This window comes from Amborella trichopoda, chromosome 3, assembly GCF_054954075.1.
Source record: "Amborella trichopoda isolate Santa Cruz 75 chromosome 3, AtrichopodaSantaCruz75HAP2 v2.0, whole genome shotgun sequence".
In the NCBI taxonomy this organism is placed as follows: domain Eukaryota; kingdom Viridiplantae; phylum Streptophyta; class Magnoliopsida; order Amborellales; family Amborellaceae; genus Amborella; species Amborella trichopoda.
This window is the reverse complement of record NC_142338.1, coordinates 8,532,374-8,550,248: the sequence shown is the minus strand read 5'-3', so window position 1 is coordinate 8,550,248 and position 17,875 is coordinate 8,532,374. Positions and strand designations below refer to the sequence as shown.

The window sequence follows — 17,875 nt, the reverse complement described above, 5'->3', positions numbered from 1 at the left end:
TTTTCTAATGGATATTTGAGAGGGGTGAAATTATCCTCTCGCCTTTGGTTATTATTTTGAGCGTTGGCTCTAAGCTGACCCTTTCGGTTTTGATTCTGATTGCTGCGTTGAGCAGTTGAACCTTGGGCCGATTCGTTAATGACGATCTCATTAACTTGACCGAAAGCGCAAGTCCACTTGAGGTACGTACAACTAAATTTACAAAACTGTTTGCTCTTTTCCACGTCCTGCGCATCCTTGTAGAAAGGAATTTGGGGTGATCCTTTAACTTAAAGGGGATTCCCTCGATGTCATTAAGTGATGTAAAGGGGAACAGAAGCTGCCTTGAGAATTTAAATCGTTACCGCTTCAAATTTTAGACGTCTACTCTTCTTTTTTCTTATCCTTTATTCATGTTTATAGGGAGGCTAATGTGTTGGTTGACTCTATTGCTAAAGGAGATTCTTCCCCTTCTGAAAGTATTGTTTTTGATTATGTAATTTCGTTTTAGCAAAAATTTATAGAATTTCTATCAAAAAAGAAGAAGAAAGGTTTTCATTACTAAAACGACGTCTCTAAGTAAATTTTAGAAATACACTTTACTTCAAAAGTATAAAGATAAAAACCTCACCCCCTTCAAAATACCTTTGGTTGCTAGAGTAAAAATGTAATTAAAAAAAGTACAGGGGCATTACGTTCAAAATAAAAACGAGAGCTTACGTTCGTCATTTGAGCAATCGTACGCCTGCTTATCAACGGTCAAGATTCTCACAGGTGTCGTGAATGCTTAATCCCCTTCTGCGGAGGATCTCTCGATTTTCTTATAAATATGAAGCTCCTCGCATTTTGTTACATTACTTTTTACACGACACTTTTTATTTCCCAGTTGTTCTCTCAAACTTGCCGGAAGATCTCTGGAATCGCCGGAAAACAATTGAAAATAGCCGGAAAGTTTTTAGAACTTCAAAATGCCAGCGGCCGGTTTTGCTGCTCCGGCATCCTCCGGTGTCGAGTTTGAAGCAAAGATTACACCGATCGTGATTATTTCTTGTATAATGGCGGCCACTGGTGGACTTATGTTTGGTTACGATGTCGGTGTTTCAGGTAAGATGTGAATCTGCTGAAATATCATTTCAAGAAGGTTATTTATGTTTTGCTTTAATGGAGAATAGTTTGTTTAAACTTTAAAGTCATGGACCTCTGCAAGCTTTAATTCATAAAGTTCCTTACATTTTTCATGATAGTTGTGCAATTTTTCATCACTGAATTTATGCGAAGTTCTCTTTTTGAGATGTCCTTTATGTGATGATACTGTAAAATTTATATATTATCAAACTTTTGTGAATTTTCTTTATCTATGCTCTAACTATGACAAGAGAAAGGATCGTGTTCACGGGCATAGATATACCATTTTCAGGTTCAAAGAGAAAAAAACTTTTGAAGAAAAAGATAAACTTTTCAAGAACTATAAAATATAACTTTGTGTCAAATCAAAGTTTGACAAAAATGGAAGATCTGTTTCTTCATTGTACAGATTTTGTTTTACCTTCAGGAAATATCTTGAAATTCAATAATATTTTAAGAGAATTTTAATTCATTTGAAGACATTTTTTTTTAGAGATACCGGAGAAAACTGTCCTTTCTCTGTTTTCTGATTTAATAGAAAAAGAAAAAGGTCTCCAAAAATATCGCATAAATTTATCGGACAAAATGCGTTTTAGTTAGTGGATATTAGAGTTGCTCTCTCTCTAGTTTTGCCCCTGATGTGAAGGCTACTTTTCAAGTTTCAACAAATAATAGATTAGGTTCGTATAATGTCTCAACCTTACACTATTGAAGTAAGCTGTACCTCAAACTATGTTAGAAAATGCAGTTTTGGTGCAGCAAAGCTTTGCAATGACATGAAAATATATTGTTTTTCCAATTATGAAATTTAAAGTTCTAGAGATGGTGACTATCAAGAATATCTATAAACACTTGAAAATCTTAAAAATGAGTGGTGTAGATAATGTGTTAGAAGAAGAACTATTTTTAAGACTAATATCCCGATTTTCATGTCTATAAATCTCAAAGTCGAGATGACCGATTTGAGGGCTTTCGAGTATAGGAACAATCTTCTCTAGTGGATTTTTTTGGGTGCACCATACTTGTACATAATAAGGTTATTACTTTATATAAACCTTTTCTTCATTTCTATAAAATCCGACTTTTTCTATAGCATAATCAATGGAAAAGTTTCTATTTCATCTAGTAGCTTCTTTTTTCCCAACTACCTGAGATCGGCTAAATTAATTTGAGGTCCGCTATACTTTTATTTGATATAATTTATTATTATTTCATGATGGGTTTGGTTTATTAAATTTCTGGCTTTGACTATGCTAGTTTTGTAATGACCACTGTCTTTGTCTTGTTGTTATCTTGTAACCATTTTTCCAATTTTGCGAGGATATTCTTCGATGCGTATGCAAAGAGCCAAAGGCAATATTGAATTTTGAAACCCCTCATGTTTTATATGGATAATAAAATGAAGACTTCTGGTGCTAGTCTTGAAATGTGACCTGAGGATTTACTATTCCTGGAAAATTCATACCTACACAAATGTCTACTCATGCTGAATTTTCTTGAAAGTTGAAACACATTCATATCATTTAGGCCAAGTAATTCATCTCTTAATTTTATTTTTTAAAATTTTTATGAGAAACGACTGAAATCAACTATATTGTTTTCTAGAATTACCAGGAACGCCCTCAATTTTATCTTTCAATGCCAAAAACCATCCCTCCTGAATTAAGGGGTGGTAATGGACCTGGACCGGACATCCCGACCAAGCCCGGTTCTTGGTGTGGATCCAATAATTGGATCCGGCCAGTCTGGTTGGGTCCAAATATTGGACCCGAATACTATTAAGGTCCAGCGCCATGTGGACCTGACCTGCACTCGATGCGAATAGTGTTATTACATACATAATATTTAGATAAATATAAATATATTTCAATTCTTCCTCTTCATTGTTTTTTTTTTTTTTAGTTTTCTTCTTGGGTTTATTCACTAATTCACTTTTTGGTTGTTGAATGTCCATGAATAGGTGGTGTAACATCAATGGATCCTTTCTTGTTGAAATTCTTTCCTGTGGTTCATAGGAAGAAAAACTTACCAGGAGAGAACAGCAACTACTGCAAATATGACAATCAAGGCTTACAATTATTTACATCTTCTCTCTACTTGGCTGGTCTCACTGCCACCTTCTTTGCGTCCTACACAACGCGTACGCTAGGCCGTAGGCCCACTATGCTCATTGCCGGCATTTTCTTCATTGCCGGGGTTGTCTTAAATGCAGCTGCCCAAGATCTTGCCATGCTTATCATAGGAAGGATTTTGCTAGGTTGTGGCGTTGGATTTGCTAATCAGGTCTGTCCTATGATCCCATTCTATTATAAGTTTTTCTCTTCCTTTCTTTTTTTTTAATTTATTTATTAATTTTTTCTTGTTTGTTTCCATATTTTGTTCTTGAGATTGTATTACAACAGGCCGGGTCAAGACCAGCCACCCTTGGCCTAGCCCTGCCCTAGTTCCCATGGGGCCAGCTCAGGTCCAGTTGTGGCTCACCAGGCCAAAGAGGCACTGGCCTTATCATGGCCTAACTCGGCCTACTAAAATTAAAGAAAAATAGATAAAAAATATAAAGGAAAAAAGAGGCTGGGCGGCCTAAGCTCAGACCCGGCTCGCCTAGGCCCTTAGCCAAAATTTGTGGCCCAGGCCCTAGTTTTCTAAACCGGGCTGACCAGCTGGCCCATTGCCACGCCTAATACTATTTCCAAGCGTTTTGTTACGAATATATTGAAGGAAAAAGAAGTATGCAAGAGCCAGGCCATAAACAATCAAATTAAAAATTAAAGCGTACAATCAAATTAAAAATTAAAGCGTACCTTACAAATTCATCAGAACCGGTTCATTCAATGCCCAAAAATCCTCAAATTAATCAACTCATCCTTAAGGTGAATGGATATAAAAAAAAACAGTTTCCAAATATTGGAACTACTGCATCTTGTAATGCATTTTTAAACCATCAATTTCAAGATTTTCAAATATTTATAGATCTACTCGATCTACACGATTTTTTAAGTTTTAAACTTTATAATTAGATATAAAAATAAATTTTCAAGCCACCACAAAGATTTCCTGTATTAAAAGAACATCTTTTGATATTATTTGAAGGCATGCCTAAGTTTTGATAGTTTCGGGCCTCGGCCGTATACAAACCACACCCTTTTTTTAATAGAAATTCCAAAGAAGGTGGGAACTTCGTGTGCGATGAATTAGGCTTGTTGTCTTTATTGGGTGAGTGAGTTGTTTGTTTTTGTCGTTAAATGGGGAGTTTGGTAGGAAGAGGGGAAAGAATAAAATAATGAAGTCTAGGAATAATAGTGCCGAAATAATTGGTCGGAAGAGTTTAAAAGACGTCTTCTTCAGATGCGGACCCCTCTCCAAAATCCCAAAGATCCATGATTCTGATGGATTTTAGAAACCCAAGCACTTCCAAATGCATTTCTGATTCACATCTATCATTTTGTACCTCAAATACTTGTGCATATTTTACGACCTAAGAAAAATCTAAAAATAAAATTGCAAAAACTAATTTTCTAAGTTTTTTTTTGGTTAAAGATGCTATGATCTTGGTTGAGAGCAGTGTACCGGGACCAGGACTCGGCCAAGTCACTCTAGCTTGCGCTATGCATGAGCCGGCCGAGTACGAGTTATAGAATTTTTCCTTACACGATTTAGTTATATTTGTGAAAAATTGGTGACTATTTTTTTTTTGCCATAAATCCATATTTTTATATTTTACTTTTTTTTTTTTTTTTAAACACCCCCAACAATAAATCTGTTTATTCTAAATCCATTTTTGTTGTACTATTTTAAGTTTACTTGGGCACCGAATGAATGTTTTTTGTTTTATTTCGCTTTTAATACATTTTTTTAAAAATTTTTCCTTATTTTTTTCAATTTATTTAGGGCTAAAAACTCATATACATGAGGGATCAAACTGGTCACCAACCTATACCGAGCTGGCGCAAAATAGCCTGAGATTGCTTGCCATTTCTCAAAACTTTTTTCTTAAATTAAAAGGTACAGATAATTGTGGAATCATGCACAACCAGGCTGCTGATACCCAACCAGATCCAACCCAGCTCGACCAATTTTAAAACATTTCTATGTACCTATTATCTTCCAGCCCATTATGGTATGCTTAATAAATTGAAATTAGAATTATAACTGGAATTATAACGAAAAAGCCTATATAAGGTTACAACCTTATACTGTAGAACTAAGGTGTACATCTAAAATCCAATAAAAAAAAGAGTGTTTTGAAGTTGGAAAACCTTCCAATGATCATCTCAACATGGAGGTGTATGAATATAAGGAAAAACAATAATTGAAGTCCTAAAATAGTGTATTCCAATTGATCATCTCAACATGGAGGTGTATGAATATAAGGAAAAACAATAATTGAAGTCCTAAAATAGTGTATTCCAATTGATCATCTCAACATGGAGGTGTATGAATATAAGGAAAAACAATAATTCAAGTCCTAAAATAGTGTATTCCAATTTATCATCTCAACATGGAGATGTATGAATATAAGGAAAAACAATAATTCAAATCCTAAAATAGTGTATCTTGTAACAAATTTTTTAAACCGATTAGTTTCAAGATTTTTAAGTGTTTATATATCTGTTTGATTTGCATTATTTTTTGAAATTTAAATTTCATAATTAAAATTGAAGATGGATTTTAAAGCCATTGTAAGATTTCCAACATTAAAACTACGTCTTCCACCAAAATCTAAAAGATGCCTTACTTGTAGAGTATAATAGAGGGCACCTCATACAAACCTTATCCAAATTTTAAGGGCTACACACTTTTCCCCATATCGTAGTCAAGGGCATTTTTGTAACTAGGGCAGACTCGCCCCGCTTCCACGATTTTGGAAAAAGTGGGCTACTCTTTCAAATCTGCTCGCCACTATAACGACATGATTTTAGCTTTTAATGGTGAGTGGGTCCATCGAAAAAACCTTTCTTTTTTGTGGGATATTTCTCTAACATTGGAGGTTTATTTGTAATTGTAGCCATTCAATTGAAGTTCATTATCTTACATGGGCGGGCGGGGACCAGTCTGGTGTGGTCTCTCTTTCCTACCAATTTCTAACCACTTTCTTCTTCTATCCTTGTTATCCAAAACTTTAGGCTAGATGGACAGGTTGGTGGGGCGCCAGTCTAAGGGCTGGCAACAGTCGAGGTCTGGTAGGTCCAGACTAGACCAGAGCCGACCTAAAATTTAAATATATCTATATATTTAAATATATTTTAATATGTTTACATGAATTAGGAAATGTGAGACCCAGACGCAGACCAACAGGACCTGATTGGACTCATACTCAGACTTGAATAGTATCCGGGTCCAAATCTTGAACCCAAACCCAATCTGCCAAATCTAATTTTTGGACCCATACCCGGAACCTAGTCAGGTCTACCCATCAATTCCATATCCATTGCGAACCCTAAGTCCCACAACGGTGTGTTGTATTCCTACGATCCGTAATGAAGCCGATCTCCACTAAATTATCCCCCAAAAAAAAATGTGCACATTATTACATGAAGTTATTATTTTAGAAAAGTGAGCAGAAACTAGAGAGACATGGCGAAACCACTTAATTCAATATTGAAAAGTAAGTTGAGGAACATGTGGCCACCTAACAAAATTGCTTTGAATCTGTGTGGTTACCTTTTTTTTTATGCCAAAGTTTTAAATATGGGTGTCGGAATCTAAATAGCGAAGGACCAATCCTGAATTGGACAGTAGGGGCGATTTTATATAGGATCATATACAAGCAATATAAAATAAAAAAAAAATTAAAAAATTCAAGAGAACGGGTAAATGAAAATTTGGCCCACCGACTAGACTGTTAATTTTGGTCGTGCATGTTGTGGAGTGCAGATGCCAAGAAAAAGAAATATGGGTTCAAAATAGATGTTAGCCACATAAAAAGAAAAAAAGTGGCAAAAAAAAGAAATATATATATATATATATATATATATATATATATATAATATTTGCAATTTCAATTTTCAACAGGCGGTTCCGGTTTTTCTTTCTGAGATTGCGCCAACCCGGATCCGAGGCGGTCTGAATATCCTCTTCCAGCTGAATGTGACGATCGGAATCCTCTTCGCGAACCTTGTGAACTACGGCACCGCCAAGATCAAGGGTGGCTGGGGGTGGCGCCTCTCGCTAGGTTTAGCTGGAATTCCTGCTTTGCTTCTTACCATAGGTGCCCTCATTGTCTCTGAGACCCCCAACAGTCTCGTCGAGCGTGGCCGTTTAGATGAGGGGCGAGCTGTGCTGAAGCGAATTCGAGGCACAGACAATGTCGAGGCCGAATTCGCGGAACTCGTTGAGGCCAGTGAAGCTGCAAAGGCTGTGCAACACCCCTTCAGGAACCTGTTGAGTCGCAAGAATAGGGCACCGCTGGTTATTGCAATTGCTTTACAGATATTTCAACAGCTCACTGGCATTAACGCCATCATGTTCTACGCCCCGGTGCTCTTTGACACGCTAGGATTCGGGAGCGACGCTTCATTGTACTCGACTGTGATCACTGGGGCTGTCAACGTTGTGTCTACGGTTGTGTCCATCTATTCTGTCGACAAGCTTGGCCGAAGGTTGTTGCTACTAGAGGCCGGTGTCCAGATGTTTATGGCCCAGGTAACCATCTCTCTCTCTCTCTCTCTCTCTCTCTGAGATCAGATTTCCATTTTCTGAAATCCTGTCTTTTGCAGATTGTGATAACAGTGCTTTTGGGAACAAACTTGAGTGGAGAGACAGGAGAGCTGAGCAAGAGTGTCGGCATCGTGGTGGTGGTGATGGTCTGCACATTCATATCTGCATTTGCATGGTCGTGGGGGCCACTCGGATGGCTAATCCCGAGCGAGACCTTCCCCTTAGAGACTCGCTCTGCTGGGCAAAGCATCACGGTGTGCGTGAACCTCCTCTTCACCTTCGCCATTGCCCAAGCCTTCCTCTCTATGCTCTGTCACATGAAGTATGGCATCTTTGCATTCTTCTCTGGTTGGGTCCTCATTATGTCTCTCTTCGTGTTCTTCCTTCTCCCCGAGACAAAGAACATCTCCATCGAGGAGATGCCTTACAGGGTCTGGGGGAGCCACTGGTTCTGGAAAAGATTCATGGAGGAAGAAGACATTCAAAAAGGCTACAGTGCCGCTAACGCCAATGGCTTCATTGATAATACCAAGCTCTGAGTGAGAGAGAGTGGTGAATAGGTATAGGCCACTAATAGTAACAGAGATAGAACTACTACAAAATTGGACAGAGAGATCACTGTTTAGTAGAAAAATCAATTTGTGTGTTTTTATGTGACCTTATTAGGGTGATTCTTCTTTCTCGAATCTTAGGGTATGACCCTGTAATTCGAGTGGTGGTGTGAAAGGGCTTCCCTTTCTTTTCTAGACGATGAATTCATCAATGAAATTATCACTTGAAATCACTGTTTGGGTTAGAAAGGCGTCAATGTATTTTCAAATGAGATGTGTGGAACCGTTTTGTATTTGGAGAAATTTCACGTTTCGTTTCTTAGTCTTTTATGGTGTAGCCAACCTTAAATAATTGAAAAAAAGGTACCGATTATGATGATTCTTTTATGTTGTGACCATTCATAACATTATAATCAATAAGATGTTTTCACTTACAAATGCAATAACTTTTTATTTTCTTTTGCTAGTTCAATACTAGGAATCGAACTTGAAAATTAATGCTGCTAAATGTCAGGCAATAACAACTCAAGCCTAGGCATATTTCTGTATCGTTGTAGCCACTATTAACGTATGGATATGATATGTATCATACTGATACATATCAATATGGATATGCATCTTGTAGGGATACATATCTCTTGATAAAATTATAGATATGGATATGTATCATACTAATACATATAAATATGAATATGCATCTTTATAGATACATATCTCTTGATAAGATTAGGATATATGGATATGCATCGGTATGGATACATATTTTTTGATAAAATTAGGATATGTATCATATTGATACATATCAATATGAATATGCATCTGTATGGAGATATATCTCTATATCAGTATAGATATGCATCTGTATGATTACATATATCTTGATAAGATTATGTGGTATCTATCCGTAACCATTGAGATTTATCTTTAACTGTTATTGATCGTATATTTATATGGAGTCTTGTATATTCTTAATTAATCAATTTAATATAGTTCTTTGTAGTATTTTGAAAATTCTAACATGGTATCAGAGCCATAGGCTCCTCAACCTCATATCTGAAATTGTCGTGAGGTGCGAGCTCAGATCATAGTGGCTCCTCAACCTTAAATCTGAAGTTGCTGTGAGGTGAGAGCTCAGATCATAGTTTTGTTATGATCCTTTAACAAAACCTTTACTGCATAGTCTTTCACCTGTCCTGTCAATTTGCTTCACCTGCCCATACTCCTTTGCTTTCCTTTTGCTTCACATTTTGCATTATAGTTTGCATCAAGAAATCATCCCCTAGAGAGAGAAAGTACAATTTGTCACTTTCTTCTCAATTTGCTAAGACCTACTGTGTTGAACACATCAACTGTCTATGGTGCAAAAGCTTTTTTGAGTGGAAAATCTTTTGGCGGAGAAACTGAAGTAGTGTTGCGTTGAGGAGTTCAAGCTAGGGTCACTCGTGCTCGAGCAATTAGCTATCATCGACAAGATCTGCGACCTCATCTCACGAGTGCAGCTAAGGGATTTGTATCGAGTAGAGACCTTTCTCTCTCTAAATTTAAGTCTGGTGGGGTTGAGGCTTTGGTTCTTATCATTGTTTTGGGCTATTGAATTGTCTCTTTGAGGGGAAGCTAGTGGCCAAATTTTCCTTTTGCACCTTCTGATTTTGTGTAAAAGATGATGCCTTATTTGCATTCGAGAAACGGTCGACGAATCAGAGGCTCCAAGGTGCGAGCCGAGGCGAGAATGGATGGCGATCGTTGCCCTTTAAGTACCCTGCAACTTTTGAAACCCTCTTTCTTACGTTTGGCCATCCTCTCTCTCCCTACTTCGTGCTCTGTTGGGCACTTTTGTTGGGCAAAAAGTGCATCTCTAAGTTTCTTATTATTCCAAAAACCTTGCATTCATTTGATAGATGGAAACCTCTTTATTCGGGTAAATTTCTTCTTTTGCTAGGCATCATCTCTTTCACTTTACATGTGCAAAAAGTGCACCTTGAACAAGTGCACCGCTATGTTCTTTAGTATTTTATAAAAGGTGAACTATTGTTGTTGTGCTCTCTCTTATCTGTCTCTCTGCCGAGTAGTGTTTTGACTCTTTGATCTATTTTGGATCTTACTGTTCTCAACTTTAAATCTAAAGTCCAACTATTTTTGTTGATCCACTAGTGACTTTTGTTGGCTCTTCCAAGTGCCTCATGTTTGATGATCGAATTTCTCGATCCTGGTTGATGATCAAGTTTCCGTTACTTGATCATTAAGTTTCTGTTACTTGATCATGTTTAATGATTGAGTTTTTCATTACTCAATCCTATTGGATGATGGAGTTTTCTGTTACTCGATCCTGTTTGATGAACGTGTTTTCCGTTACTTGATCCTGTTTGATGATTGTGTTTTTCGTTATTCGATCTTGTCTATTGATTGAGTTTTTTGTTACTTGATCCCGGATGTTTTGAAGTCTTGTTTGTCTACTGTTGATCGAGTTTTTTGTTACTTGATCTCATATGTTTCGAAGTCTTGTTTGTGTACTGTTGATCAAGTTTTTCGTTACTCGATCCCAAATGTTCTTGAGGTCGTTTGTTCCTGAGGTCTGTCATTTTTTGTGCTTGTTGTTTAAGCAATCTGAGCATGGAGACTACTGCTTCTCTCGGTCACCCCATGAACCTGAAGACAAAAAGATCCAACTCGTTCGTTTATACAACTTATTGTTCAAACTCCAGATGCTTTGTATCAAAGCATTTTGAGTTTGAAGGAGGGTGTTAATGTATGGATATGGTTATGTATTATACTTATACATATCAGTATGGATATTCATCTATATGGATACATATCTCTTGATAAGAATAAGATATGTATCATATTGATCTGTATGGAATATATCTTTTGATAACATTATGGATATGGATATGTATCATACTGATACATAATATATGGATACATATCTCTTGATAATATTAGGATATGTATATGTATCATACTGATACATAATATATGGATCCATATCTCTTGATAATATTAGGATATGTATCATACTGATACATATCATTATAGATATGCATATGTATGGATCATTGTTCCTAAAATCGCCCGATCTAACTTCTAATTGCCTGGTTATATCGGAACCAGCCAATGGCCGGTTCCGATTTTGGGCGGTTTGGGTGATCAATCGGTATTTTTAAAAAATAAAATAAAATAATGTATATAAATTTTCAAAAATAAGGAATTTGATTTTTAATGTATTTTTTAATATTTCTTACATTATGGTAAAGATTGAAATTTTTTTTGGTCATTAATACTCATTTTTATATTTTCCATCTCTTTTAGAAAATTTTAAAAATAGCCTTTGGAAAATAGAAAATGGGTTAAAATCCACCTTTTTCATTAATTTTTAACTTCATTTGAACTTCTTTTGTTTTAATCATTCTTTATATGCTTTTCATATTTTAGTAGATTTTTTTTATATTTTTTTTGTATTTTTTTCAACACTTTTTTTACCACCCCTGGACTTGCAGGGTTAGAGCGGTTGAATCGGCCGGTTTATTAATTAGGCCAGTTAAACCGCTTTCAGGCCTATGTCCGGTTAACCGTTCCTGTTCGATTTTGCGAACACTAGTATAGATATATATCTCTTGATAAAATTAAGTGGTGTCTATCCATAACCATTGGTATTTATCTTTAACTGTCATTGGCCGTATATTTATACGGAATCTTGTATATTATTGATTAATCAATTTAATAGAGTCATCTGCAGTTTTCTAAAAATTCCAACAACTACATCTTTGTCCATACCAGCTTATAAAACCAATGCATTTGTGGTTCATGGACACCTGGGACCTTTTTTTTCTTTGAAATAGATCTCTAACAGATTAGTACTCTACTCTCATTATTTTCATTAGGGGTCTTCCCCTCATTTCTATCTGTGCGCTAATCTAATCCTACAACATATGTGAGACCGATTCAAATATTTTTCTCATTCAAAAGTTCAGAGGATAAAGACTATAGTCTGGATAAAAATAAGGGGAAGTTTTCTATATTTTCCCTAGAGCATAAAAGATATATGCTTTCCATCCCATCTAACCTTTCAATTTATATCAGATGAGCCACTCACCATTTGATCTAGATCCGATGTCTCAGAGTATTTTATTTTTAATTTGTTTTCTACAAATTGTATGATTATGAAAATTGGTATATACCATCGTCTCAATGGGGCGTACTGATGAAAAATATTTTAAATTTTTTTGATAAAATATAATGACCAAAATATCCTTTGAAACTTTCAAAGGTATTTTAGTCATTCATTGTGATTGGGGCCATCTCAATCATTCATTCAGAATTGACAGAGTATTTTATTTTTAATTTGTTTTCTACAAATTGTATGATCATGAAAATTGGTGTATACCATCTTCTCAATGGGGCATACTTATGAAAAATATTTTAAATTTTTATGATAAAATATAATGATCAAAATATCCCTTGAAACGTTCAGAGGTATTTTAGACATTCATTGTGATTGGAGCCATTTCAGCCGTACATTCAGAATTGATGATAAAGAGAAAAGCTTGCCAAAAATATAAAAAAGCAAAAGATTGTGCACAATATTAATTGAGAAATTATCATATTAGCCCCTCTCAATAAATGGCATTTCACATGAATTCTCGTTGTTGTTTTCCTCTCAAGAAGAGTAGGTGTATGACTTATGATTTCACTGACCCCCATTGGTACACCTAATCACCTTTCCTCTTGTTTTTTAGTTTTTACCACAATATGCCCTTATGAGCTTTCCAAACTAGCTATTTTCACCTAGTCTAAAATAAGGGCCCAATTGTGACCCGTGGATCTAAGACCTGATGGTTGGACCCAACCTCGGTGGGGTATGGGTCTAGGGGTTGGACTCGACAGGTCGGATCCGGGTCCCAACGCTTGGACACAATTCGGGACTAGGTCTGGTTCTTGGTCCAAGTAGTTCCTCTGGTTTTGGGTTAAAGTAGTCATTCTTTTTATTTTTTTAGTTAAATATATACTTTTTTATTTTTATCTAAGTCTTAGAAAAATATAAAAAAATAAAAACATTTAAAAAGGAAAAAATAAAATAATGGTTGTAAAAATATAATAAAAACAAAAGAAACCATAAAAGTCCAAATAAGTTTACAAAATAATGGAAAAATATTTAAAAATTAATTTATAGTTGGATTTGTTTAAAAAATCTCAAAAAATATATATATATATATATAAAATATAAATTATGGCAACAAATATTCATAAATTTTTACTAAAATATCATCATCATTTTAACCTTTTTCTATATAATCGGGGTTGGCTATAAATATCAAATCATACAATTAAAATTTATATAACATTCTTATATTTTTTTTACAATGCGTTCTTTTCTTTTTTTTGAAATTTTTATGTCCCAGCCAAGGGAACTCGAACACTCACCGGAGTCCAAGTGGACACGGGCGAATCCCGTAGCCCCGGTCTAGCATGTACCAATGCAACTCAGTAACGCACAGCTTGTGCATGGCATGTGAAAAGTCATGAAGCTTATCTCTTTGTCGTTTGAGAAAGACGTCATGAGGCTCATCTTTAGAAAGCTATCACTCTCTCTCTCTTTCTTTATTTTCACATTTATTGTCATTGCACACAAAAATTATACGAAGGGATAAAGGAATAAAGAATTTTTCAACGAGAAATTGAAACCAATAGCATATTTTGAATGGGCATTGTACACAATGAGACTATTTACTTTTGATACAATAAGTTTACAATTATTTACAGCCATTTGATGTGAAATGAGATAGCATGGGTATATCATAAAGTTTGAGAAATTTTCTTTTGAACTTTGACCTTGGTCAATTTCACATTTAATGGTTAAAATTAATTGTGAGCACCTTGTACAAAAGATAAATTGTCTCATTATATATTTTTCCTTTTAAATATCTTTAAATAATGTTAGTTCAACTTATGATGAAAAAAAAACAAAATGGTATCATTCACCCAGATAGAATTAAGGAAAAACAACTTATAGGACGTGTCTGATAACAGGAAGTTAGGAGAGGAAGAAGGAATATCCCCAATACTGTATTACTGTACAAGTTTTGTATTTGATATATGGAACTTATATTGTAAAGAAGTACCACCTAGAACTTCTATAATCCCTTGTGATTAAGAAAAAAAGATTCATCTAAAATGATGGAACTTAAAATAGGAACTTAGTTTCTCAAACCTTATTGTGCCTACCTCCTTATACCTATATTGTTAATTTATAATTGTACATATATATATATATATATATATATATATATATATATATATATATATATATATATATATATATATATATATATATATATATATAATGTAATAATTTATAATATATTATATTATATATAATAAAAATATATATCAATAAAATAAATATAAAATATACTATATTTTATAGGGTATGGTTTGTATAGATCCTAGGCTCTAAACAATCAAATTGGAGCCTACCTTCAAATAGTGTCGAGAAATATGTTTTCAACACTGGAAATTTTGGCGATAATCTTAAAATATATTTTCATCTTTGTTTATACAGTTTAAAGCTTAAAAAATAGTGTAGATTGATAGATCTATGAAAACTCGAAAATCTTGAAAATTGACAGTCCAAAATGCATTACAAAATACACTATTTCCAAAACTTGAAATCCGTTTTTTTCTCATGTCCATGCATCTTGATGTCGAGATGATCAAATTGAGGATATTTGAGCATCAAAACAATCTTTTCTAGTTAGATTTTTGAGGTAGGCTCTAATTTGATTGTTTAGAGCCTCAGCTCTATATAAACTTTTCCCTATTATATATTACGTTACATTATATAATAAATAACATATGTTTTATATTTTATTCTATAATATATAATATATTTTATTTATATAATAGATATTTATAATATTATATATAATAAAAAGATATATATTTATCTAATATATAATAAAATATATTACATTACATAAATATATATAGTTATATATATATATATATATATATATATGGTGCGATTTCTATAAGGTTGCAACCTTAAACAATCCTCCAAATTTTATCACAATTTTGTTGTAAAAAAATATTAGGATTATCATAAAATCTATTTTCATATCTAATTAGAAAATTTTAAACTCCAAAAATGGTTAAAATCAAGGAGATCTATAAACATATGAAAATCTTGAATATTGACGGTGTAGATAATGTGTTGCAAGATGCAATATTTCTGATACTCGAAAACCTTTTTTTATTTATATATTTATACGTCTCACTGTCAAGATGATAAAATAGAGGGTTTTCCAACATTAAAACCACCTTTCCGATAGATGTTTAAGGTGCATCTGTAATTCTACATTTTAAGGTTGCAATCTTATATATATATATATATATATATATATATATATATATATATATATATATATATATATATATACAATCACTCTCCACTTTATGGGAAGCACATCATTATTAGAAGCACGATCAGAAGATTTGCTTTCCAATCTTAAATGCCCAACTCTATCCCACTATAAATGGTATAAAGATGTATTTTTTCTCGCTTATTACTTCGAGAGGATAGTAGTCTTAATCATTGGAAAGAGAAATTTATCTCTGGCCTCCCTCATCTCTTTGCTGAAAAAGTCCGAACTCGGTTAAAAAACAAAAATGGGGGGGTAATCCCATATTCAGCATACACTTTAGGAGAATTATCAGCAGAAATATATGCTGAAGGTTTAGCCTTATGCACAGATGTAAAATTGAAAAAACAATTAGAAAAACAACAAATGGCTGGTAATAAAGAACTAGGTGGTTTTTGTGAACAGTTCGGTTATAGCTTAAACATTTCTCCAAACAAAATACATAAATGAAAAAAAATAGATAAAAGGAATAAACTTTATAAAACTAAAGATAAAAAGAAAAAAATTATAAAAAGATTTGTTCTTAAAAATAAGAATAAAAAAGAGATAAGAAAACTTCCAGTATGTTATAAATGTGGAAAAGTTGGCCATTATAAAAACAATTGTAGAGTTAAGAAAATAAATAAATTCTATCATATGAGACGAAAATATTAGAAATAAAATCTAGAAAATAGTGCAATTATATGAAACATCTAATTCTGATAACTCTGATTCAGAATCAAGTACCTCATCATAAATAGAGACGATAAATGATGAAGATTTGCTTTATGAAGGAGCTGAACCAGAAGAATGTTCTTGCAATACACTTACTCAAGAAAAAAGTTTAATTTTAGATTTGATAGACAAAATTACATATACTAATGAAAGAAGAGATATAATTGAACAATATATCAACATATTTAAGAAAAAACAGAAAACATCCCTATAAGTCGAACCTCCTAAAGAATATAATTTTCAGAAATACTAAAAAGAATTCAAAAAAGAGAAGCCAAAAGAGAACCTACCATACCTGAATTAAAATACAAAATAATGAAGTAAAAGGAGAAGTTCAGCAACTCAAAAATAAAGTAAGAATACTTGAATTAAATAATGATTTAACAGAAAATACTGAAAGCCTTTCAGAAGATGAAGAACTCGAATTCAATAATCTAGTAAATCAAACTATTAAAGAAAGCCCAGAATCTTCAGGAACTATATTACAAAATGATCATATAAATATAATCAATAGAATTATGAATCAAAAATGGTTTACCTTAGTCAAAATAATAATTAAAAACGAATACAGCTTTCAATCTTTAGCCTTAATAGATTCAGAAGCATACCTATATTGTATAAATGAAGGACTAGTTCCTACCAAATATTTTGATAAAACTACGCAAATATTAAATACCGCTGATGGTAGTGGACTATTTATTAAATATAAATTATCTAATGCTGCTATCTGTAATAATGGTACCTGTTTTGACTTACCCTTTATAATGGTAAAAGGACTAAATCAAGCAGTAATTTTAGGAACACCATTTCTTAGTATTCTTTACCCTTTAAAAATTGATCAAACAGAAATAGAATCAAATATTGATGAAAATATTGTTAAATTTGAATTTGTAGATAAACCAAAAGTAAAAGAAATCAACAATGTAAAACAAAGCATCGAAAATAAAGAAAAATATCTTTGTCATCTAAAAGAAGAAATAAAATATAAAGCTATAGAAGAAAATCTATTATTACCAGAAATAAAAAATCAAATAGAAGAAATAAAAATCAAATAGAAAAAAGAAGTATGTAGCGAATTACCTAATGCATTTTGGAATAGACAAAAACATATAATAAATTTACCATATGAAGATAAGTTCGAATAAAGTAACATCCCCACAAAAGCAAGACCCATACAAATGAATGCAAGGCTCCTAGAAATTTGTAAAAAAGAGATCGATGAACTCCTTAAAAAAAATTTAATCAGAAAAAGCTCTTCCCCTTGGAGCTGTACCGCTTTTTATGTTGAAAATAATGCTGAAAAAGAAAGAGAAGTCCCAAGACTAGTATTAAATTATAAACCTCTTAATAAAGTATTAAAATGGATTCGATATCCTATACTTAATAAAAAAGATCTTTTAGATAGACTAGTAAAAGCCTATATATTTTCAAAGT

General features: G+C 33.4%; 1 protein-coding gene across 1 annotated transcript; it reads left to right on the top strand.

Annotated features, from left to right (window-relative positions):
* Nucleotides 1-835: 835 nt before the first annotated feature.
* On the top strand, nucleotides 836-8,545 carry LOC18428910 (sugar transport protein 13). Its single transcript, XM_006838207.4, has 4 exons — nucleotides 836-1,083; nucleotides 3,065-3,387; nucleotides 7,117-7,746; nucleotides 7,821-8,545. Exons 1-4 carry the CDS (start codon nucleotides 948-950, stop codon nucleotides 8,298-8,300), a joined length of 1,569 nt encoding a protein of 522 aa, XP_006838270.1. The 5' UTR covers nucleotides 836-947; the 3' UTR covers nucleotides 8,301-8,545.
* Nucleotides 8,546-17,875: the final 9,330 nt, after the last annotated feature.